Below are 24,349 nucleotides of genomic sequence, written 5' to 3' on the forward strand. Positions count from 1 at the left end.
TCAAGACCCAAGTGCGAGAGTCACTCTGGCACACACTATAACACATAAAACAGCTGCTACACATTTGTGGTATGTTCTTGCCTCTAGTGAACTGGGCTGGGGGAAAGGCAACTAGGTAGAATAGGAAAGGTACTTATATATTTTAAAAAGCTACAATAGTGTATTCATTATTTTTTAAAGTTAAGACTTAAAAAGTAATCCTGACCTGAGATGACCTCATAGCATCGAAAATGCCTTGTGGTTGGGTTCTCCCCAACTCAGTATCCTTTATATGAATTTCTTAACAGTTTCAGTATTTACAAGTTTTCTGGTGACTCATGTCTCTTAGAAGTAAATCCAACTTCAATGATCTAAGTGTGAAATAATGTGTTTTAATGTGTGTTTCCCATTCATACTTGGAAAGTGTTCTTAACCAGCTTCTTGAAATTCTTGGGGACTGCCTGTAGAATTTTAAAGGTTTGGCATAATTAAAGCTACTTTCTTTGTTTACTCAGAGAGGAAAACTAAACTACTGATGAACAGCTGGGTGCTTTTAGGAAGCCATCTAGCATTAGTCTAGCTTGTCCACACTATGTCCTTGAAACAGCCAATCTAGCATGGCAATATTAGAAATTCAAATACATAATCTAATCGCCAAATGGCACTTTAAACCTAGGTTGCACTCGCCACAACAGAATGTCTAGGGATTTATTATTAACACATTCAGTCTCCAAGGAAGATATATCAGAAGTGACATTTTGCTTTAAACAACCACCAACTTGGTATCCAGAGATCTCCACGTGGTGGCTATTGGACCTGCACCAGTCACAAAATGCACCTGGCTAATTTCTAACACTGGGCAATATTATATATGGGCAGTGTTATATATGTAATGAGGGCTGCTCATGCAGAAGAGCTGAGGCAGTATTGATGGTCTAGCACATGGTGTCACTATGGTATCACATGATTGACAGGTGGATTGCCCCATCCACATGTCAAAATCCCTTGCGCAGCACATGCTTTCCAGCAGTCTCTTGCCCCCCACTTTAAGATTGCTCTGGTGCTCTTTAAAGTGGGGGGGAGCGCTTTCAAAGAGTGCTGCAAAGCAAGTGCCTGCTTCTTCATTGTTGTGTGACAGAACGGTTTCTGTCAGAGCCTGTATCTAAAGCAAACATGGGTTCTAGCAATGAAAATTACATGCTGGGTTTTTTTTAATACCCCCTCCCCAAAATATGTTGATCTTCTTCAAAGGCTGAAACAGTCGGCATGGAGCAGACTTTCCAAGAACATCCTGTCTGTTAGTTGATGTCACCAGTGACATCAGCTGATGGGCAGGTGGTTTAGAGAAATGGCAGACACAGATTGGCCCATTGGCCAGAGTTCCCCACCCCTGATCTATTCAGAGCAGGCTGATGACTCGGACTTTAAATCCAACTGAATGGGGTAAATACCAGTTCAGTATGCTCAACATTAGTGTGGGTAGCACCCTGTTGATTATTATGAACTACTGTATGAATCTTTTTTATTATTATTATTCTAAGATATGGTTCTAGTGTTTGAATGTATGAAAATGTACTATATAGATACTAATTACGTAACTGTTGGGAAGTATGGGATAGGCAGGATGTCTAGGAGTAAGTTCACTTTTCTTGGAATATAGATGTGTTTCCCAAAATAAATCCAAACCTAGGAATAGCATCCCTTCTGTTTCTTTGTTTCAGATTTAGCATTGGAGTCAAATCCATCTGACCATCCTAGAGCAAGCACAATTTTCTTGAGCAAATCCCAAACAGATGGTAAGCTATCTTTTGCTCTCTTAAAACGAAGGAGAGGAGGATATGATAGAGCGGATGGATTTTGATTGAGAAATGCCGCTGTCTCCTTCCACTTCCGTCAAAATACTGACTCTGCATCAACATTTTAAGCTGCTCTTTCTTCATAGCCATTTTCCAAGGCATTTAAAAATAAGCTTTTAATTCATCCATTCTTTTGAAACACTTGCCACTCATTAGAATGAATAGGAATGATTGCATTTCTTATTTAGGAATGGTTTAGGATGGTTGTCCTGTGACCAGTGCTTGAAAAAAAAAAATCTACTTAGGTTTATCCTGGCAGAGTGTGTGCCTTGTAGCTTGAAGCTCAGTAGCTTTAGATAACACAACTCGTAACAGCATTTATTTTTGTAATCACATGTTCTTCATGGTATAAAATTTCAGTGCAGTTGGATTAGCTCAAACTTAGCAAGTAAATGCTTAAAGCAGTGCTCTCTAGTGATGAAATACCAAGAGTCTTGAATGCATTTTCCCTCATAGGATGAACTGCTGCAATAACTCCCTAGTCTTTGCAGAGCAGAAGGTTCTGTTGCTTTGAGTGGCACTAGCTCTGTGTAAACCTTTCTTGCATTGGGAGTAAATGTTAGGTTTCCCAAAAAAGCAGCATAAAGTTAAGTTGACACACCCTGGAAGTGATAAACTGTGCTCAACTGAAAACTGAATTATTGTCGGATAAACCTTGGGTGGTTTTTGTTGGGTTTGAATGTATACTCCTAGCAATTAAACAGATTGCATTCTAAAATACAGAATGCATTTAGAAGTTGAAGCATTCATTAATAAAAGTGTTCACTCCCTTTTCAGTGAGAGAGAAGAGGAAAAGCAACCACATCAACCATGTAAGTACATCTAGGAAATGAGGAAAGGTGTAAGCAAAAGCCCAGCTAGTTACATGCAGGAAATGGCAGCAGTGAGCTTAAGAGTTTCACTCCTTGCTATTCCAACAGCTTACTTCAAACGTTTAAACCATTCACTGCATATTTAAGTTCCTGCAATGCAGGGCGTTGGACTAGATGACCCTTGGGGGCATTTCCAACTCTGCAATTCTATGATTCTCAAGTTTCCTTTTTCCATAACGCAGTAGAACACAATCCTAGCTGGTTGACTGCGCAATATCTCAGTCTAAACACTCACGTGATATAATTGTTTCAAGTGCAAAAGCATATTTAATAAATGAGCATGAAATTTGTCTCCCACATGGCTAATGCTGTGATGGAGAAGGAGCAATAATGTGTGCTTCAGTGGGAGCTGCAGGAGAGGGTCACCTGTGACTAATGGGATTAGTGGTGATTAATCCGTTCAGCATTTCACTTCCATATTTTTTTGCCTGCCAACACTTGATAGAACAAGTGCTCTGTGCTCCTGTTTCCCTTCTGTTTCAGAAACACTTTGCAGCCAAAGTAGAATGGGAGTAAACTCTGAAGCAGAAGGTAGTTCATGTTTAATTTCCATTGAACAGCCTGTTAACTACCAGTTGCTGGAATTCCTGCAGAGTACAGGACTGGGTGGGCCTCAGTCTGAACATTGCACCTTCAGGAACAGTGGATTTTTTCTGAATTACTTAAGACAGATTAGTTATATTTTAAATGTTAAGATCCTGAGGAGGTGTTTATTTGTTTAAACAACCCACAGGGATTCTAGTACAGTAACAACAAAATATTCTGCAAAACAAAGTTCACCCCTGCCTTAAGATATCTGCTACCAACTTTCACACACTTTCCTAGAATTGTTTGGTGGGATGAGTAGCTTTTTGATGTTCATAGCTTATAACTGTCGAAGTATAATATTGATGGCACATGGTTGTGTAATGTAATGTGCTCATGCTCACTCTCCTAGGGTTGCTATATTCCCAAAAGTGAAAATCCAGACAGAGTTGTTGAGCTTTAGTTGCTGTTTTTTCCCTGATTCCGCAAAAAAAAATTCCCTAAAATGCCTGGATGTATCCAGGAAAATCTGGTTGTATGGCAGCCCTAGGCTCGTTTCCTAAAAACTAAACACAATTAATCATTGGCTTTAAATGGGGGGACATCTGTAGCCTAAGTAACCCTGAATACCTTCCTTGAGCTTCAGCAGAGTCGTTTAGCTTCTCTATGACACACTGCTGGCACATGTTCTTCTCAACTTTAAACATGTCATTTCTTGTGTATTCTCCTCTGCTATTTACAATAGTAGCCACAAGGGAGTCCAGACCTGGAGAAGGACTTGCGATGGGCGGCTGGTGTGTGTGTGTGTGTGTGTGTGTGTGTGTGAGAGAGAGAGAGAGAGAGAGAGATTTTCTATGCCATTCAAGTATTTTTCTCTAATGTATCTTTGCTTTAATAGAATTTTAATGCTTAATTCTTAAATATGTAGGTTTAGATATGGGTGCTTACTGTAAACCCATAAATAGTTGTATTGGAAACCCTTTTTAAGAACACTGCTGCTTTCCCCTCCTCCTTACAGGTTTCTCCAGGGCAGCTTACAAAAAAGTATAGTTCATGTTCAACAATATTTATTGATGACAGCACAGTAAGCCAACCTAATCTTAGGAGCACAATAAAATGGTAAGTACCACTGAGTCTTTAGGGAGAAGGTATACTGATGAACCATCTTCAGAGAGATAAGAGGAGTCAGTATTCTCTCAAATGAGAATAAGTAAAAGTGGTTGATTCTGATTTTTATAAGTTGAGCAGGAAAGTTTTCTTTGCCCCCAAAGTACACAAAGTAAAATGCAGCACTTTTATGAAACCTTTGCTCTGGTAACATTCTGTATAAAACACAGTAAATTGTAGCCTCTTGGGTTGGCCTGCCATCTAGTGGCATGAAATTATTCCTTAACCACAGTACTTGATTCCAGAATTCTTTGATTCAGGGAAAAGTTACCTAATAGTTAAACTTTTTTTGTATCTTCATCTTTCTTGTTTCTCTTATGTAGACTCCAGAGCTCTCATACTCCAGTTTCTATTTTTGCCCTCTCAGAGAATTGGGTATAAAATTAGCTTGTAACTTTAAAATGTTTAGCTGATAAAATATTGGAGTGCTTGAGACAATACAGTAATTAGGAATTAGGAACACAAAGCCCAGATTTGCCATAGATTAGCTCATGTAAGTCACACAGTGTGTTTAGGCCATAGAGAGCTGCAGGAGGAAGTTGGATTCACAGCTGAAGCTGAGAAGTAGTGGAGATTTTAAGTACAACATCATGCATCATTTCAGATTGGGTCCCTTGACTCAGGGTTGCCAGAATAGCAGCAATGAGGGAAGAGTGTTGGAAGTACCCTTCATTTTCCCCCTTGAAAATTTATTTCCCCTTAGAATTAATTTCCTATACTGTTCTTTGGCTCACTGACTTATTTTTATCCCTGTCGTATAATGAAATTATACTATAGCTTAAAGGTATAATGGGGGGCACACTATAAATGGAAAAGAGGTTTATTAAAGAGGACTGTATACTGTTGAAACTCTCCAGCATTGTAGGGCGAGCTGCTTAAAATACAGGGCAAGCTGCTTAAGGGATGATTCCATGGAAATGGATTTAGCCCATTTATAGGTGTGGCCTCTTAGAAGTGGAGCCACCACCACCCCGACACAGTTTCCTCCACCTCGGTAATAGACTCTGTGCACCATGAGCATAAATATTCTCAGGGCTTTCAGACTGGAGCGAGCGAAGAGTTGATCTTGCACAGTGGATGTAGGAGGTCAGAGCTTCCCCCTCTGATTCCTCAGCTGGGCTGTGTGGTGTGGTAAGCCTAAGGAGCCATGGGCGATGGTGTTCTGTAGCTGTCAGAGCATCAGCCTCTTTTGTCTAATGAACCTTCCCCTACCTCCCACCAGCTGAATACAGCGAGGACAACATCTCAATCTCTGCACTGGCAGCATCAAAATGTGCCCACAGGTCTGCCTGGAGAGAGCAGCGTCCAGTTGCTTGGAAAAGGAGGAGGCACAGTCACTAACCCACCTATCTTGTCTTACAGCAAAAAAAAGAAAAATGACCAGAAGATTTTAGCCTACATCACCAGTGTGGTGATACCCTGTATCCCTCCTAATATTCAGTGTTATTCAATAGTCCCCCCCACTAGTGATATTTGTGTACCGCTTGGGGTCTCTTGGCCAAGTCATCTACACAAGCTAATTTTGTTGGTCATTTTCTTACTAAATAGATTACAGATTTAATCCAGATGCTCCATTATACGATCCAGTTCCTGGCATTATAAAGATTTTTTTAGTCTTAGTTCAGGCAACCTTGTATTAGAGCATGTTGAATTTCAACACATATATCTTTAAATGAGTTCAGTTGAAAAAGGGAAAGAAGAAGAGGCAAAAGTTTCCAATGTGGTTTTTGTCATAAAATCTGTTTTTGTCTCGAACAGCAATCTTGTATCAAAATTAAACTTGCAGAACCACTAACGGTGAAATGACTTTTCTCTCTCCTCACAGTGTTACATTAGCAATATACTATCACATAAAGAACAGGTGAGCACCATTTAAAACTCTTGTGATGATGACTACAGCTTAGCCATTGGTTACTGAAGTAGCTGTAGCTTGTGTGTTTTATTAATTGGGGCTTTCATGTTGGAGAGGCAACGCTGTTAAGAATCAAAAATTTGTTGTGTGAATATGAAATAGCAAGATTTTAAAATGGGCAGGTATTAGCTACATTTTTCATACCTAAGAAATTGCTGGTGGCTGTAAAGAGCCCTGGGGAATTGAGAGAGAAAAACAAATGCACACACAAACTTACCAAATTAAGGTCTTGGAAACAAAAATCAAAGTGCAACAGATGTGAGTTTTGCATTCAGTAACTTAATTTTTATGCCACCTTCTGTGCATAATGACTTCATAGATAGGGCTGGGTTGCAAATGCGTGCTCCTTGTCTCCCCACTTTCTATGGCTGATGATGAGCTACTTCACTGCAGGAGATTAATGTTAAATATAGCTCTTTGGGGATGAAGGGAGTCTCTTTGAAGACAGGAGCCACAGTAACAGTTATAACACAAGCTTTGTACGGGCTTCTTTGAGGTTTTGCATCCCTTGCAATATAGGCATATTGTAATTTGTGGCTATGGGCTCAAAATGTGTTTGCAGGAGGGATGTGTCTTTGCTCCATATGGTTTCTTTAGCACCCCAGGTTGTAACCAGAGTTGTCGAATGGAAGTCTGCAAGGTGTCCATTGCCCAATTTCTACTTAGTCCTCCTTTGCACTCCAACCCTTGGTACCACATCCCACCCCATTCAGGAGAGTCCTCCGATTTTTCTGGGGGCACAGGAGGCTATAGCGAGGAAGAGATAGGAGAGCTGTGTTCTACTCATACTATTCAAGATCCAGCCACTGGATCCACACACAAACACACACCCTTCTGACCATATGCTTACTATTACTCATTTGCCCAGACATCTTGTCTCACCTTAATGCAAGTGCTTGCTAAAAACTTCAAATTTGGCTCATGCTGAGTATCTTGGCATTGAAAACAAGTCTACAAAAGTTATTGATTGAGGGCTGTTTGTTTGTTGGGTGTAGATGTCTTGCTTGTTTTGTTTAATGACATTGCCAGTTTTGTTCCGTGAAAGTATATTGTGGTTCCCAGGACAGTTTCTTAGATTTCCAACAATTGCTGTTAAAAGTTTATTACAGTCATACCGTGGTTGCCGAATGCCTTGGAACTCATACGTATTGGCTCCCAGACAAACAAAAGCCGTGTCTTGGTTTTCGAACAGTTCCGGAAGTCGAATGGACTCCCAGAACGCATTCTGTTTGAGAACCAAGGTACGACTGTATATAGTTTTATGGCATTTTTGAGTTAGCATTTAGAAATGCAAACATGGAGGAGAGAGAGCGGGCAAAGGAGATAAAGAACAGGGTATTGCCATATTACCAATTACATGGGTCGTCGTCCTCATCCTATGATGTATTAAAATGCTTCTTAAAGGAATGCAAATGCTTATCTTTCAAAAAACTTTACTAACAGCAGTAACATACATTCTCCTGTGTTGCAGGGATTCTGATAGATCACTGGATATTTTTGATGAGAAATCACATCCACTCACGGTAAATTTGATTACCTTAGTTTGACTTAATTGCTTGAGTGCATCCCATATGAACAGGAATAAACCCTGATACCTAGGAAACTGGTGTCTATTTCAGCTTGCTTTATAAGGAAAGCCAGATTTTCAGGAAAATAAGAGAGATTTCTTGTTTCTTAGCTTCTGTGCAAAGAAAGATTTCAGTCTATACAAAACTAGATTGCTAGTTGGCTTCTTATACTTTAAAAAGTGATGCTGCAGAGTGTAATCCCTGGCCAATTGGTTCCATTCTACATTCTGGCTGTGGTGCAAGACAGCTGATACAGGTTTTGTTTTGTTGGAAGAGCAGTGTTAGACCTCTATAGCTTGGAGCTGGAATCCAAAGAGGGGTATTTATGAAAAATATTTACCCATGCTCATGAGTCAGTTTCTCCCTTCTGGTGGTAGCTTCTTGAGTCCCCATAGAATATAGTTCTAGATTGTGTCCCCTATTTTTGAGAGCAGCTAGGGAGCTCCAGTAGGAAAAGGCCTTTAAGGAACTCCTGTGAGCACTCAGCCATTTGGATTCCAGCCTTTGTATATAACCCACCGACATGCAGGATATTTTCACAGTACTAACAGCATGATCCTGTGCATGTTTGCTCAGAAATAAGCCCGCTGTGTTCAGCTTCACTTTTAAATTACTTCTGAACTGTGTTCTGTTTCAGCGTGAAGAGGTTCCAGATGACTACTTTAAACATGACCCTGATCACAAGCACATCTATCGCTTTGTACGTACCCTGTTTAGTGCAGCGCAGCTGACGGCCGAATGTGCAATAGTGACACTGGTAAGCCTTGGTGGTAAGCCCAGTTACCACCATCTTGCATTTAATTTTTTTTTAAATCAGGTTTTGTGAGTTAGATTCATAAGAGTCATAGGACTGTAGAGTAGGAAGGGACCCAAAGGGCATTTGACCCCAACTCCCTGCAATGGAGGAATCCAAGATGGAATTAAGTATGTCTCACGTAATGACTCCTTGTCATTTTTACCTTGCAGCAGTGAGAACTAGATACAAGAAATGCACTAGGTTGATTGCAGCAGTGTCAATAAGCTTGCACCTAAGCTGCCTGTTTGATAACTGTTAGACAAATCCATTGCGGGGGGGGGGGGGGCTGTTGCCTTCCAGGTTCTTGTTGGACTTTGACTGTCCATTCGGCATGCCAATGGGAATTGGAGTCCAATCACATGTGAGGCTACTTGATTCCCCCATCCCTTAAGTTCTCTTGTGCTGCAGAAATAGAGGGTAAATGCATTGGGCTACATCTTCTGAATTTGGAATACTTGTGGAGGTAAGTAGCTGTCCTGTAGCCAGTGAGTCTGTCATGACTCGGAATTGAGGCCCTGTTTCAGTGTAAGATTTGCCGCCTCTGCTGTGTTTTTGGAATGGTTCCTGTGAAGGCCTGCAGGTGAAAAATTCCACACGACCTTCAGGAATCTTTCAGTAAACTAGAACTGCCAGAAATGGAATATTCTGCTTCCAGTGCTTTTCTGTATTGAAACAATTCCTGACAGCACTATCTGTGTGTGTAAGACTCTAGGAATTCTTCTGAAAGCATTCTGTCGTGTAAGAAAGCAACCCTTAAAAAATTCAGCCACTTAAACATTAAAAAGTACTTCTGCCGCTAGTTGGCACTGTTTCACCGTGGAAAGGAGCAAAAGTTTTCAGTCAGTTGGGAGTTACCTTTCCCCCTTCTGTACATGATATTGAAGCTGAAAATATGGCAGTGCTGTGTGGTTGCTTGATTCTAATGTATTTTAGCGAATGGAGTTCATTTTAAATTGGTGAATAAAACGTATATGTAGATGTGTATCTTGAATGTACAGTGAGTGCAAACACACATGAATAGGGAGCATCTCGGTAATGAAGTTTGCAGTGATGTTGAGTAGTTTTGATTAGTCTTGGTTAAGAAAAATACGAATTCTTAAAACGTGCAATACTTTTTTTATTCGTCTTCACTTTACAATGCCCACCCTTCATAGTGAGTGCATTATGTTTGGTCTGCTTGAAAACAAAAACATTTCTGGTGATGTAGATGGGAGAAGTTGCAGGAAATCAGACTAAAACTACTCCTTCAGGTGTTTGACTACATCATAGATTTTACTTGATTGAAACATTTACTGTGCATGCCTTATTAGCCCTATTCTGGTGTCCTTTGCTCCCGTGTTGAACAACACAGAAGCAAGGATCAAGATCACGCCAAGTAGCCCTGCCCTGGATTTTGTGTGTTTTTGCTTTGCCGGCTTTGTGCTCAGTGCAAACATCAGTAGCAAGGGGAACCTCACACATATAACCCTGAACTGTTATAGATTCTGGGGAAGCCTTCTCACGTACAAGCATGGTTGTGAAACCTCTTTGCTACAGATGTTAATGCTGTGTGCATGGACATCAGAGGAGACATGCACAATGTTGAGGGCAAAGGGCTAATCTAAGCAGCCCCACTTCTCATTTCCATGTTGCTCAATATGGGAGCAAAGAGCACCCAAAGAGGACTCTTGGGTCATTACAATCTTAAGAACAGTTTTCTTCATCTGCAGGTTTACTTGGAAAGGCTCTTAACCTATGCAGAGATTGACATTTGCCCAAGTAACTGGAAGAGAATAGTTCTAGGTGCTATTCTGCTAGCTTCTAAGGTGTGGGATGATCAGGCCGTGTGGAATGTGGATTACTGCCAAATACTGAAGGATATTACAGTTGAAGACATGTAAGTTGCAAGCTTTAGTTAAATTTGCTCATCTGTGTCTTAGCCCAGATAGTTTGAAAATACACCTTTACTCCATGATATATTTAGTATGTAATATGCCTTCAAATCAGGTTTTGAATGGTGTGCATGTGACTTCTTGTGGTTTTCTTTGTGTAACAGTAGTTTGTGAGTACAATTTTTATCAGACCCTGTAAGTTGCAATGAGCAGTTTGACCCGGCCCTAGTAATATGGTGCTTGTTCTTTAACACTTTTTGCGGAGGGGGGGAGGGAGACACAAATCCAAACTTGTTTGGTTTTCACTTTAATAGAGCTCTGGTCTTGGAAAAAATGTGAGAACTTCTGCTTGCTATTCACTAATTTAAGCTGAACAGTGTGGGATTTCAGTGGTCTTGTTTATCAGAATGAGCCACTGGTACATAGTGTTGGGGAGGATTCGGTGTTCATGTTGCATGTTGGCACCAATGACATGGGCAAATGACATCCTGGAAGCTAACTTTAAGTTGCTAGGTTGGATGCTGATAGTCTGGACCTCCTTTGGCATCCAAGGGTCCAACCATCTCCCTAGACTGTTTCCTGCTACTGATACATTTAAAGAATTTTTTCTTGTTGGTCTTAATGTTTTCAGCCATGTGTTGCTCAAATTATTTTTAAAAAATTCCTTACTGTCTGCTTGCATTTGGGGGAGGGGGGTTCGTGTTCCATTTTGTTTCCTTCATTTGGACAAGGTTTCAGTTTTTTGATGGAAGCCTCCTTGCCTCCCATAGCTTCTGTGACCCTTGCTTGTTAAACAGAACTGGCCATGATGGACCTGGAATGAGACCTTCACAATAGATAGCTCAATGAAGATGTTGCAGCAGCCATGAAAAAGGCAAATTCCCTGCTAGGGATCATTAGGAAAGGAATTGAAAATAAAGCTGAGGATATCATAATGCCACTATAGAAATCTATGGTGCGACTGCATTTAGAATACTTTGTACAGTTCTTCTCACCTCATATCAAAAAGGATATTGTGTAGTTGGAAAAGGTTGAAATGAGGGCCTCCAAAATGATCGAGGGGGTGGAGCAACTCCCCTGTGAAGAAAGGTTGCAGTGGATTAAGATTTTTCTTTAGTTTAGAGAGAGGCCTGGTAATAGGTGACATGGTAGAACTTTATAAAATTATGTGTGGCATGGAGAAAGTTCCCCTACCCCCCACCCATAACACCAGAACTTTTGGACATCCAGTGGCACTGAATGTTGGAAGGTACAGAACCAATTTTTAAAAGTCCTTCTTCATGCAGAACTGTGAAACCCACTTCCGCAGTGATGGCCACCAGCCTGGATAGCTTTAGAAGAGGATTAGACAAATTCCTGGAAGAGAGGGCTCCTGATGTGCTCAGATGCTGCTTGCAGGTTTCCCACACGCATCTGTGAGAACAGAATGTTAGACTAGATGGGCTATTGGGTTGATCCACAAGGCTCAAGACTGTCCCCCAGCTCCTCCAGTGCAGCAGCTGAATTTTGCTTCCATTATAGATTAAGCACAGCTTGTTGTGTTGTCCAAACCTTGGCAAATTGTGGTCAACCTTAACTATGGCTTCTTAAAATAATCCAGGTTCAAACTTTTTGCTGATCTTAAAATGGAAGTAGAAACTTCTGCATCCTTTGTGACTACAGCACCATATTCACTTAGCTATGGTTTAGCATTATTGTGTTGTGTCTGAAATTAATACTCAAACTTGTAAAAACAGAACACAAAATATTCAGAGGTGACCCCCAAAGCGAAATGTATTTTTGCTTTTTAAAAAACTATTTTTTACCTTGTACTTGTAAATGTTAACTCTGAATCTTGAGACAAGCATCTAGGAAGGAGTTGTCCAGCCTCAGCAAGTTGCCCTTTTTCTAGAGCGTGCATTGAGAAGCATGACTTTTAATTTGTGATAAGATGCTTAATGGAAAAGAGAAGTGTTATAGGCAGATGAGGGAGTTAATTGGGTTTCTTAAAAGATCTGCCTCTTAGTTTAGAGTGGGGGAAAAGATGTATAAAGCTGGCCAACAGAATAATGCATCAGAATTTTCCTTGCACTGCACTTCTGATTCTGTAACAAGAAATCTGAAATGAGGAAAAAGGAAAATGTTGTTTGTTGAAACCCTTTGCCATATAAATAGCTGCTTTAATGGAGTGTCTTAATAAGAGTGGGAAAAACCTCTAGCCATGCAGCTGGTAATCCTGTAGATTACAGTGTGCATAAAAGAGGGGACATGCTGTTCATTCTTGGGCTACATGTGATAGTAAATAAAGCAACACAAACACATGGGGCCTTTTTGCCTTTCCTAGCTTCTAAACCCTTATTAATAGACTTGTTAATCCGGCAAAGTATTGTAATTTTTACACAATTAAAATGTATTAGCAAGCTCTGTACAAAAGGGGCAAATGAAGCCCTGATCAGCTGATCATCCAAACATTATCTGATTTACATTTCTATAAGCTTTATGACCATATGAGCAGGAAATTAATTCTGGCAGGGGGCTTAATGGTCCTCCTGTCCATCCTGCTCGAAGCAGAGCACACAAAGCTCCTATTCTCATTGAGACTTGCCATCTAGATGATACATTCCTCTTTGTTTTCTGTCTCTTCAAATAAATGCCAATATAAAAAAGAACGATACTTCTCCTCATCTCCCCCCACCCTGCAAATCTTTGTGAGTGAGGAAGAGTTAACAAGAAACTGAAAATTTGACATGCAATTGTGAGTTATGCAGCTCCCGTTTTTTATGGGGAAAGCCCTGTTGTCTGGGGTCGATAGGCAGCTTTTGATTTGCTCTGAGTTAATGGGGGTGGGGTGGGTTTTTTGTTTTTGTTTTAACCAAATTTTCTTGAAACTGGTTTAGATATGGTGATAAATATGGACTGTCTGGGCTGGCGGCAGTGTCATAAGGCAGCAACTGTTGTCACTGGGATGTGCCTCTGGGCCTGAAGTTTCACCTCTCCTCTCCTTTCTACACCTTTGCCTTGCGCTAGAAAGTACTAGAAAGTACTAGAAAGCCCAGTGCTTCGTTCTGGTTTCTTACACAGCAGCAAACACTTTGGGCATAGCTTTTTAAAACATTTTGTCGGTCACATGAAAATCAGCCCTTGTTAATGTTGACATTTCATGCGTTCGGGTTTGAAGACATTTCTTCCCATCCTTGTGGCTATGCTAATTTGGGCTAGGGGATTATTCTATATTTCATTAGGAGATGAGCAAATGAGTTTAGTGTGCTAATAGGGTCTTAACACTCTACTGTATTTTAAATGTAAATGCATAATAGTGGAAAACGCACACAATTCTACTGCTTTTGAATTGGCACAAAGAAAAGGCACATTCAAATAAATGCAACGTACCGCACATTGTAAATCTGTATTCGACTGAAAGTAGAACCATGCCTTTTGACGTTTGGACCGATGGAGAGGTTGCAACGTATCAACTCATAGTGAGATTCTGTTTGGGATATGAAGCAAGTATTACTTTTGAGACCCGTTGCCGGTTCTGATTTTTTGCAAGTACTCTTCTAACCATTCTGAAGAGGTGCTGCCCCGTACCTGAATCCATAGGATAGATTTCAGTAAAATAGCATGTAAGGCAGCCTTTAAAGAATTCCTCCTCCTGTCTTGTGCTGATATATATCCTCCCGGGAGGCTCGGGGTAAAGAACTCCTTCGCCTACCTAATGCTGCTTGCTTGCTTATTTATTTATTGCTGGAGATGAATCCATGTTGCCTCAAGAGGCTTTTTACTCCTAGATAATAGCAGCAGCAGCTCTTCAGAGATCCATTTGTTGCCGTGGTGATATGCCTACTTCTTTTGTTGGTCCACCTCTACTTCAACAAACCCCCTTCCTGTTATCAACCTGGTGAAAATGTCTGCAAGTTCTTCAGAGCTAATCAACAGCACATATCATTCTTTTCATCTGATAACTATAGCGCAGGGTCTTGTAAGAATGAGAATGGAGTATGAATTGTGTACAGCTGTGCTAATGGAACTCTAAAGGACAGCGCTTCTAAGTCAGCAAAGTGAGTGCATGACAGAACATAACCTTTTCTCCCGAGCTGGAGGTCCCAGAATTCAAATTGCATCTAACATGAGCACATTCACTTTGTCCCATTAAAAAAAATAAAAATGCTTCAGATGCAATCAACATTCATTTTCCATTTTTTTGGGGGGGGGGGGGAATGTTGCTTGCAACACTGAATAATATTAAGGTGCTTATTTTGTCTGTTTCTGTGAACCCCTTTCCTTTTACCCTAGGAATGAAATGGAAAGACACTTCTTGGAGTTACTGCAGTTCAATATCAATGTTCCTGCCAGTGTTTACGCCAAATACTACTTTGACCTTCGCTCCTTAGCAGATGACAACAACCTGAACTTTCTGCTGGAGCCCCTTAGTAAAGAGCGAGCACAGAAACTAGAGGTAATGGTCCGAGACTTGGTGTGCTGGGTACTTGGTTTACGTAACAACAGCTTCTGTCCCTTCTTAATCACATTAGTGTGGCTTGCTAAGCTTTTTTGGTTTTGTTTCGTTGGAGGGTTTAACCTCTTAGTTGCAGGAATCCTTCTTTTTAAAGGTAATCCTTTCTTAGGAGAAGAGTCAGAAAGAATGGAAATGTCAAGAAACCAGACAGAGTTGATTAAGACAATTATGACTCTGTGTGCTGACCGACACATTCTGTTCATAATCGTATATTACTACATACAGTCTTTAAAAAAAGGTAAAGGGACCCCTGACCATTAGGTCAAGTCGTGACCGACTCTGGGGTTGCTGCGCTCATCTCGCTTTATTGGCCGAGGGAGCCGGCGTACAGCTTCTGGGTCACGTGGCCAGCATGACTAAGCCGCTTCTGGTGAACCAGAGCAGCGCACGGAAACGCCGTTTACCTTCCCGCTGGAGTGGTACCTTTTTATCTACTTGCACTTTGACGTGCTTTCAAACTGCTAGGTTGGCAGGAGCAGGGACCGAGCAATGGGAGCTCACCCCGTCGCGGGGATTCGAACTGCCGACCTTCTGATTGGCAAGTCCTAGGCTCTGTGGTTTAACCCACAGTGCCACCCGCGTCCCGTTTACATACAGTCTTTAAGGTGTCACTAATGATACCTGAAGAAAGCATGGCAGAGCCTCTTCTTGATTACTTCACTTTGTTAACTCAGGGAAGAAAAGGACACGTGAATTACATTAACTCACACCCACCTGCAGGTTCCATATGATGAACGTGTGTGTGCGCGTACGTACGTACGTGCATGCGCCCAGTCCAGTCCAATGCATGTCTGAAGTAAGTCCCACTGGGTTCTGTTGGGCTTATTTCCTGGTAAGTGGATATAGGATTGCAGTCTCAGTGAACTTTGGTTATCTGCTTCCAAAAGGTGACTTGGCTTTGAGCCTCCAAGAAGAAAGGGTCAACCTGTTTGAATAATTTCTGTGTTCCCTTATACTTGTTCCTGCTGCTATACATCCATCTCTCTATCTCTCTCTCTCTCTCTCTCTCTCTCTCTCTCTCTCTCTCTCTCTCTCAGCTGTTTCACTTATTGTGAGAAAAAATATATAATTCCATCCTAGAAAGACATGCATGAATTGTAAGGACTGAAGTGTGCAGTCCAAGTGTTTTTTCTCAGCTGCAATTATACAAATTGAATGTGGTGCAGTGGTTATGCTAAGGCTCAGGACACCTTGGTTATGTGGGGCATATCTGACTCCTCCTACCTGGAGGGCTCTCTGTGCAAACAGTGTGCGGAATAATCTTCAGTTGGAGGGAAAGAGGAGACCCCTTCACATATCCAGGACAATGTGAGCCAGTTTGGAAGTCAAATAGAAGTTCTGATGGAGTGGTGTGGCTTCTCATATCAGGATATATGTTATCAAAACAAGAAGCTGAAAGGTGTTGAACATAGTCCCTGCCAACATAGCTGAATGCCTGTTGCTTCTCCTGAAGTTGTGAAAAAGCAATTGTCCCTTCAGATATGTAATGAACTTGGCAAGACAGACTGAACTACAGTGCTGCTTTGGGTGCTAAAAATCACCTATACAGATTAAGCAAATGTTTCAAAGGGAGTCTGGGTATTGGTTCAAATATACTAAGCAAATGAAGCTTTACTTGGAAGTATATTGAATGTGCAGCCCTCTAAAGGGACAGTGAAGTTATTTGCTGAAAAGGAGTGTCTGAAATCTTCACCAAATGCAATTAAAGTGTCCATTTTCAGGCAGGTGTGGGATGCCTTTAGATGCTGCTGCTTAAAGAATGTTTCCGTTTGAGAATTGAAAAACCTAGTTAGTAAATTGGCTTGGAGCCTGCAGAAGAAGCATTCAGATCAATATGATCCTAGGTTTGTGATTGGGTTTTCCCCCCTGCTACTTCTGAATCAGTAAAGTGAGAGGTAATACAATTAAACAATGCTGAGATGGGTTGCCTGAGATTCCTGGTTCTCATCCTACGGAGCTCATATTTCTGGCTTGAACATGTTTTCTAGGCTATCTCCAGGCTGTGTGAGGACAAATACAAAGATTTGTCAAAAGCTGCTATGAGACGATCATTCAGTGCTGATAACTTAGTTGGGATCCGCCGTACTAACGCCATCCTCTCTTGAGCAAGATGGAAAGCTGCGATCTTGTGGCGCCAGGATTCCTATCGGCCGGAGATACCACCTCCACTCCAGGCTCACAAGTCAACAGCGATGGCGTCTTCTAGCCAGCGGACGGGGTGAGCACAGCAAGCCAAGGGAGCCCAGAGCCAGAGGAGCATGATTCCAGGTGGAGGGGGGGAGAGATGGAACCTCTTTCAAATGGGCACACTCCATTAAAAATCAAGAGGTTCAAAAACTTTTGAGTCTTCCCCCCTTTTCTCCTCACTGTCCCTCACCCCCCCCCCCAAAAAAACCCCACAGATGTTTGCTTACTGTGTAGGCCTATAGCTGTGAACTATGTGAGTTTTTAATAATGACTAGTTTTACATTTTAGAATTTGAACATTAACACGACAGTAGTCGCGACGTTCTTCCCCCTCTCAGTCATCCAGGACCAGACTGCGGTTGCCTTTCAGTGCAGTGTTAAATGCTAACACAGTATAAAACCAGTCTGGGACTAATGCTACGGCATTGACCAGTGAAGGGTTCTTCCCTCCCTCCCCTCACCACACATTTACTAGCAAGACTCTCGATTCCTACACTGGAGTTCAGTCAAAAGACCAAGGAGCTGCTGAGCAGCAAGCTGTGCTAACTGTTTAAATGCAAAACCCGACACTTGAGATGGTCAAGGGACTGGAAACCTTTGGGGGCAGGAGCAGAGAAATGGTCTTCTGTGTTCACTGATTTGAAAGCCAGTTGGTCAGGGTCCATTTCTTGTCAACTATGGTGCTTCTCACGTTCTTATACTTCTAGTTGAGCCCTGGGAGAGACGCAGTCTGCATAATACACTTTCTTTTGCCTGAAGCGCTGAATAGAGCTGCATTGAAAGCTTAGCCTGAACAAATGTACTGACTTGGCGATGAACAGACAATAAGGCTGCTCTGCTAAACTCTTCCACTACAAACAATGGATATGGAGCAAGGTTTGCTTTTGTCCTGTGCTGCCAAAAAGCTTTAAATTCACAATGGAGAACTATTTTGAAGGTGCTGGACGTGTTGATGAGGGAGGTATGATGATCTTCAGTTCATATCATTACTCTTTTGAAAACACTTTTTTCCCTTTTAAAACCCAGTATATAATGTTCCTTGCTCTGGAAGTGAACTTCTAAACATTGGCTTTTTGTGTAAATTAATTTTGCTTGTCCAGAATGGGTATTTTTGGTGAATCAAGTTTTCTGCTCCTAAAAGTAGGAAGCAACCTAGATTACAAACCTTCACCACTCCAAGTCAGATGATCTAAACAGTTTATACATTGAAAGCAGTCCCTATTGCAATCTGGTACCTTTTGCTATTACTTAATATCCAGCCCAACTTGCTTCTTGAATTGTCAGTGGCACTTGGACTGTTAGGCCCCATCTGCATTTAAAGCAGTATCATGCCACTTTAAACTGCCATCATTTTCCCCAAAGAATTCTGGGAAGTGTGGTTTGTTAAGGGTGCTGAGATTCATTAGTAGACCCCTTTTCTCTCTACAGAGCTACAATTCTCAGAGTGGTTTAGCAGTCAATCCCTCTTTCCAGGGACCTCTGGGAATTGTAGCTCCTTGAAGAGAATAAGGGTCTTCTAACAACATTCAGCACCTTAAGAACTACAGTTCTCCGCATTCTTCGGGGGATGCCATGATTTTTAAAGTGGTGGGAAGCTGTTTCAAATGCAAAGTGCAGATGGAGCCAAAGTCTCATGCTGTATTTTAACCTACCAGCTCTAGGCAGGCATTCTACAGAGTCTGTGATTTCAGGTATTAATCACAATTCAGTTTTGAAACAAATGCTACATCTTCAGGTGGCTTTCCTTTCTCATGTTTGTATTAAAAGAGAAGCTAATAATAAACTCTATTTTAATTAAGATCAGGTGGAGTTAGTGTGCTTTGTATGTCTCGGTCCCAAGTTTCTTGGATAAAAATGTTCCTTGGGAGGAAATGTAGAAAAGCCCTGAACCAAGGTGCACTGAAATAGTCTTTAGTGGTGCCTGCTAGATTGCATCCAATGTCTCAATGTTACTACAAAAGTTTTCTGCCTGATTTTTCAGTCCAGAAGACTCAATCCAGATCAGTTTACGCTAATCAAACAATGAAATTAGTAGTACCAAATCAACGAGACACAACAGCCTCTGCATAAAGCAATAAAAACAGCTGGATATAAACATTCACAAGATCTAGAAGGCTAGATCAGGATGTGGAATCTGGCTCTTCAAAATGATGATGGGCTTTAGCTCCAGCCAGCATTTCCAGTTAGCAGCAATAATGGGAGTTATAATCCAGCTATATCTAGAGGGCCATAAGTTCCCCATTCATGGTCCAGACAAATAAAGCCATATTTTCTGGCATCAAAAACACTTCTCAACCTCAGAGGTGTCATGCAGAGAGCATGCCGTACATGGAGACAGCACCACTGAAATGATGCAATAGCCATCTACCACTCTCCTCTCTTCTGAAGGTAAGGAGGACTTGGAGAAAGGCCTCTGAGCATTGTGACTTTTTAATGTTGTCTCCCACCTTGCTACTAGGCACGAGGAAGATAAGGGAAAAAATCGTTTTGTCAAAAGCATATTCTCAGCGGAGAGTCTACTAGTTTTGCCACTGTGTGTGTACTTACTTGGGAGTAACTTCCCAAATTCATTCCTGGAATGTGAAGTAAGCTGGAAATGCCATTCCAAGATGTCTAATGTTGTCCAGCTAGCCTTTAAGTAAAAAACTACAAAGTAAATTATTAAACTAATTTCTGTCCACCAGAACACAATCAAGCTTTCCATGAACTCTTCAAGCTGATCATAGTGCAGCTTCAAGTAATATAACTGCAAAAATCTTCTTTCCATTGGGAGCACACCAGGTATTCACGTCCAGTAGGCATCCAGCAAGGCTTGAATTGCACTTTATTCAAAAAGTGCTTGTTCAACAGGTGGGTGTGAGTAGGGACAAGCTTAGTGAGAAAGTAGGGCTTGAAGGAAAAGGGTAGACTCCATTAGCATCTATCATAACATTTTGCAACAGCACCCTGCACGCAGCTGCAAGAGGGAGCGTGTGCATTTTCACTTACCAAATAGACAGTTGCCACTGTTTGGAGAGGAGGGTGAGATGTCACACAGTTTACAATGAAAAGGTATATTCAGAAAGTAGAAACCGTACAGTAAACGGAACATCTTGCACCCTGCCAAATTCATCTATGTTCTCAAAGTGCTGTAGTGAAATTCCATTTGAGTTGCTGATTCAGTGATAACGTCCTTCTGATACAGGAAAGAGCTCTTGACAGCGAATGGCGAACCAGCAATGTACGTGCTAGTTTCAGCGCAAAGTGTTTCTCGTATGCTCACTTTGCCACGTGAAGATACGTTTTTGAAGAGGAGCCCAACCTTGCCCATTCATTCATATGTGCTTAATAGGAAGTTCAGGGACTGGTCAGTGTTCAGCTCACTTGATTGCTGCTGCCATATTGCCTCTTGTGTATAACCGTTTGTTTTTGTCTCCAAGGCAATTACATATTGAAACCTCTTCAAATAGGTTAGCCAGGTAAAAGGACCTGCACTTGAACAGCAGAATAAATGTTAAGGGCTGCTGCTTGTTGCTGAGTAAGCAGGTAGGTGTCAAGGAAGGGAGAGGAGGGAGGTGAGTGTTCCAGTAAAGGTGAACAAGTACCTGCTAAAAGGCTTTGTTCTTAAGTGATGAAACTGTTGCTCCTTTTACTGGTATGGTTGTTTCTAGGGAGAGGGGTGCCCAGTGACCAAACGTGGCAAAAGCTTGGATCTAATTGTGAATGGTGCTTTTTCCTGACATTAGCAGGGCACCTGGGTGCTGTAGACAAACTACAGGAAAAATGGTAAATCTCTTCTTGATGTGCTGGACTCGGCCTCCACCTGACAGTTGAGTAACAACAGGAATCTGTTTGATGGTTAATGGGTCTGTATTTCTATGACCTTAAGGCACTTGGGCATACGTGTGTTTGAACTGCATTTCTCAAGGAAGCTAGGAGCCGTTTAACGTGGGTATTGTGGTGGTCTGTATGGGACTGATTCAAGGTCATCTGGCAAGATTCAGGGCTTGAGCACAGATCTTGAACTTGGGGGCCCCAAGCCTCTCTTGACCTTTTCCACTTGCCCTGCATCCTTCTGATTCGTTGCTTCCTATGTCTGAAATGGGGGGGGGGGACAGCAGCGATGCTGGCGAGAAGATTGTTTTGCCACCAAGGTATTGGAAGATGGTACACTAGATGTGTTTTAGATGTTAATCACTAATCCTGCCCCCCCCCCAAGAAATCAAAAGCAGTGACTTCAGTTTGTATCAGGCGTTTCTGGGCATTTGCCGGACTTGAGAGTTTGGTGCCCCTGTTCATAGAATCTTCATGTAATGTTAGCTTCTGAAAGCTCTACTTGTTTTCTGGAGCGAACAAGCAGCAGAATTCAGTGTGGGCTTAAACTGGTGAATGCAGCAGGTCTCTGTATATATGTGCATAAAGGCATAATGAGCAAGCTAGATGAACCACCATCTATGACAGCTAAAAAATGAGATGCTTGCAGCATTCACAAGGTTGCTTCTGGTAGGGAGCCAGGTTCCTGGGTTAGTACATAACTGCCTTTTTTACTTCCTAGGAAAGAAAAGCCCAGCTCCAGATTCTTCTCCGCTTCCTAACATAGATAAGGGGATAGCTTCAAGCTTTGCAGCTTGAAACACGCTTAGGAGAGGGGAATATTCTGTGTTTGCCTAGCTCTCTAGGCAATGCTGCAGCAATAACAGCAGCAATCTTCCTTCTAAAAAACTGTAAGACATGTCTGGATCTCTCTCACACACAGTTATCTCTGTGTGTGCAAGTGCTGAGCATTATCATAAGTGAGCATACTAACCCCTTCCTTCCTTGTATTTTAAGTCTCTTCCTGAGCTCTTCCAAAGATTTATGACCGAAAGAGGGATTTCCTTCAAAGGAAGAAAACTTCCAGTTTGCCTCATGTGCTGTGTTGCAGTGGAGAGACCTTTGCTTACAGCACCGTTTGTGTCTCACAGCAGCCCTGGGTGATAAACTAGGTTCGTGGGTAATAACTAATCACTGCTCCTTGAGCCTTACCTAGTCAGCTTTGTAATGGAGCTGACGTTTGAGCCTTGGTTTCCCCCAAACATACAATGTAAGACCTTTTAGCTGCCACAGCCCATTGGCACAATCCTGAAAATACATGCCCAAAATCTGAGTGACAGCAAAGCTACCTTCTTTTTGAATATCTGTGCTTTTTATCCTGCCTCACGCAGGGTTTCTTATCTTCCCTTGACCTGTGTTATTGCGAGAGGGAATTGTCTTCCCCTGTGTGTGTGTTAAAAGATATCTGAGAATGCAGAACAAGGGGCCGCTGCAAATGAAATAAATGTTTCTGTGCCTCTTCACTGGACTTGAGGGCATTGTGGACGAATGAAAGACGTACATTGTGGTGACATATTAAAGACAATGTGTCGTAGGCGAGGGGGGAGATGGGCATTATTCCTTGCATGGGAAGTGGAAATGGTTAGCTGCGATGTGGCCATCTCAAGGCATTGCCTTCCTACTCTAACAGTCTTCTGAGCTGGTTCCAGTACTTTTAGGAGCTGCATAAATGGTAAGGACATGGGCAACAGTTCTCGTTTCTCTCTTTCTGGGATGTGAGCAAGCAGCGCAGATGGTTGGCATATTAGATTTTTCTGCTTTTGTCCTTTTTCTAGTGGCCTTTGGTTCCTTGAAATGGAACATCACACCCCAGGATACAACTGGTTGGGGAAAAGGCTTGCCTTTGGAATTTCGAATTCTCGTGCAATTTCAAACTCCCTACTGCCACTGGTAAAGACGTAAAGGATGCTTACAACCTTCTAAAAAGCAGGATACAAAACAATTTGGGGAGTTGCTCCTTTAGCATTTCAGAGAGAATACTTTTTATTCTTAAAGAAAATGACAGACCTGGAAGTTACTGAACTATGATTCCACAAGTTGAATCCCACTGTGAATTTACTAAGTGGCTCCAGGCAACTCAAAACCTTTAAGCCCCATCTGCAATATGCGGGTGGTAAGACCAACATTAATCATCTTTACAAGCCTGAATACAATGGTATATTCAAAACCATTTGAATACATATATATGGTGACAGTAGCAGTACCTGTACACAGCAGCAGAGACTGCCTTGCATCCACCTAGAATAGAGGTTAGTCACACTTCATGTTTCGGAAATATAATCATGGTTGTCTCTGAAAAGAACTCAGGAGTGCCTTGTTAATTTTCACACTGCATTTGGAGTGGTTTGTCTGGCATGAGCCATTTTTAGTTGTGCTGCTGTTCAGTAAAGACTGCCTGCTACAGTGCATGAATTCAATATGCAAGCCTAGTTGGTTGCATAAACCAGTCATTGTGTGATGACAAATTAAAGGACTGTGGGCTCAGTGGCAGTCCATCACTCAGCTGCTGGGGGCTCTGGTATTCAGTTTCTCCACTGTCTCGGTAGTTTTTCCTCTGCTCATGTATATATAGCAGTTTCAGACTCAAACTGCTGCTGAAGTCTTGATTTGAGAAAATCATATAAATGAGGGGGTATCTTGGATCAGTTTTAGCTAGCAGGAGCTTTTTTTAAGTATCTATTTACAAAGTGGTCATTTGTTAATTAATCTGTGTTTGGCTTAAAACTCTTTTGGGTAACTCTTTGGCACTGCAAGCATTAACCTCCTAGAAATGATGAGCATTAACCTCCTATAAATGATGCACTGAGGAAGTTACTCCATCCATGTTCTGTGGAAAAGGTTCTAGGCTTTTCTCCACTTCCAAGCCAAAAGCCTGTTACCGCTTAGCAGAACTTCCTTGATGGTTTTATATAATGGTCCTTTTCCCAGACAGAGAATACATTCCTGTAATTTTTGTTTTGTTTTTTCAGTTCACCATAATCACAAACTGGAAAATAAAGCTATGGTTTGTCTTTGTTTTCTTGCAACTCAGTTTTCTTGGGTTTCTTTTTTTATTTGCATAAAATGTATGTCGCAGTTTGTTATACTTTAAAAAGATCCTTAAAATGTTGGCCCTGGAATGAACAGGATGGAGAACTTTTCGAAAGCCACTTCTTATCGAGTTGCTGTGGCTTGGGATTCTGTTACACTATCTGTCCCTGTGTAATTTCTATGCAAAAGCTGGAAGTTTGGCACAGAGCTTTTGAAAAACCAAGCCCATCATCAGCATTT

The 24,349-nt window shown here is 41.6% G+C and overlaps 1 protein-coding gene and 1 long non-coding RNA gene across 2 annotated transcripts in view; one reads left to right on the plus strand and one right to left on the minus strand.

The window, feature by feature from the left end:
* CCNYL1 (cyclin Y like 1) overlaps positions 1 to 19,025 on the plus strand; it is a 34,032-nt gene extending 15,007 nt beyond the window's left edge. Inside the window, exons 2-10 of the mRNA XM_079981831.1 lie at positions 1,701 to 1,775; positions 2,613 to 2,647; positions 4,251 to 4,351; positions 6,225 to 6,260; positions 7,783 to 7,834; positions 8,517 to 8,636; positions 10,385 to 10,551; positions 14,819 to 14,981; positions 17,030 to 19,025. Of these exons, the coding sequence (XP_079837957.1) occupies positions 1,701 to 1,775; positions 2,613 to 2,647; positions 4,251 to 4,351; positions 6,225 to 6,260; positions 7,783 to 7,834; positions 8,517 to 8,636; positions 10,385 to 10,551; positions 14,819 to 14,981; positions 17,030 to 17,146 (866 nt within the window). The 3' untranslated portion in view covers positions 17,147 to 19,025. The remainder of the gene's footprint in view (positions 1 to 1,700; positions 1,776 to 2,612; positions 2,648 to 4,250; positions 4,352 to 6,224; positions 6,261 to 7,782; positions 7,835 to 8,516; positions 8,637 to 10,384; positions 10,552 to 14,818; positions 14,982 to 17,029) is intronic.
* LOC307220402 lies at positions 10,811 to 23,838 on the minus strand. Its single transcript, XR_013840867.1, has 2 exons — positions 20,216 to 23,838; positions 10,811 to 14,012 (listed from the first exon to the last, which is right to left on the minus strand). It is a non-coding gene; the product is annotated as an uncharacterized lncRNA (long non-coding RNA).
* Between the last annotated feature and the right edge of the window lie 511 nt (positions 23,839 to 24,349).

The sequence above is a fragment of the Podarcis cretensis genome (assembly GCF_951804945.1).
Source record: "Podarcis cretensis genome assembly, chromosome: 1".
NCBI classification, from domain to species: domain Eukaryota; kingdom Metazoa; phylum Chordata; class Lepidosauria; order Squamata; family Lacertidae; genus Podarcis; species Podarcis cretensis.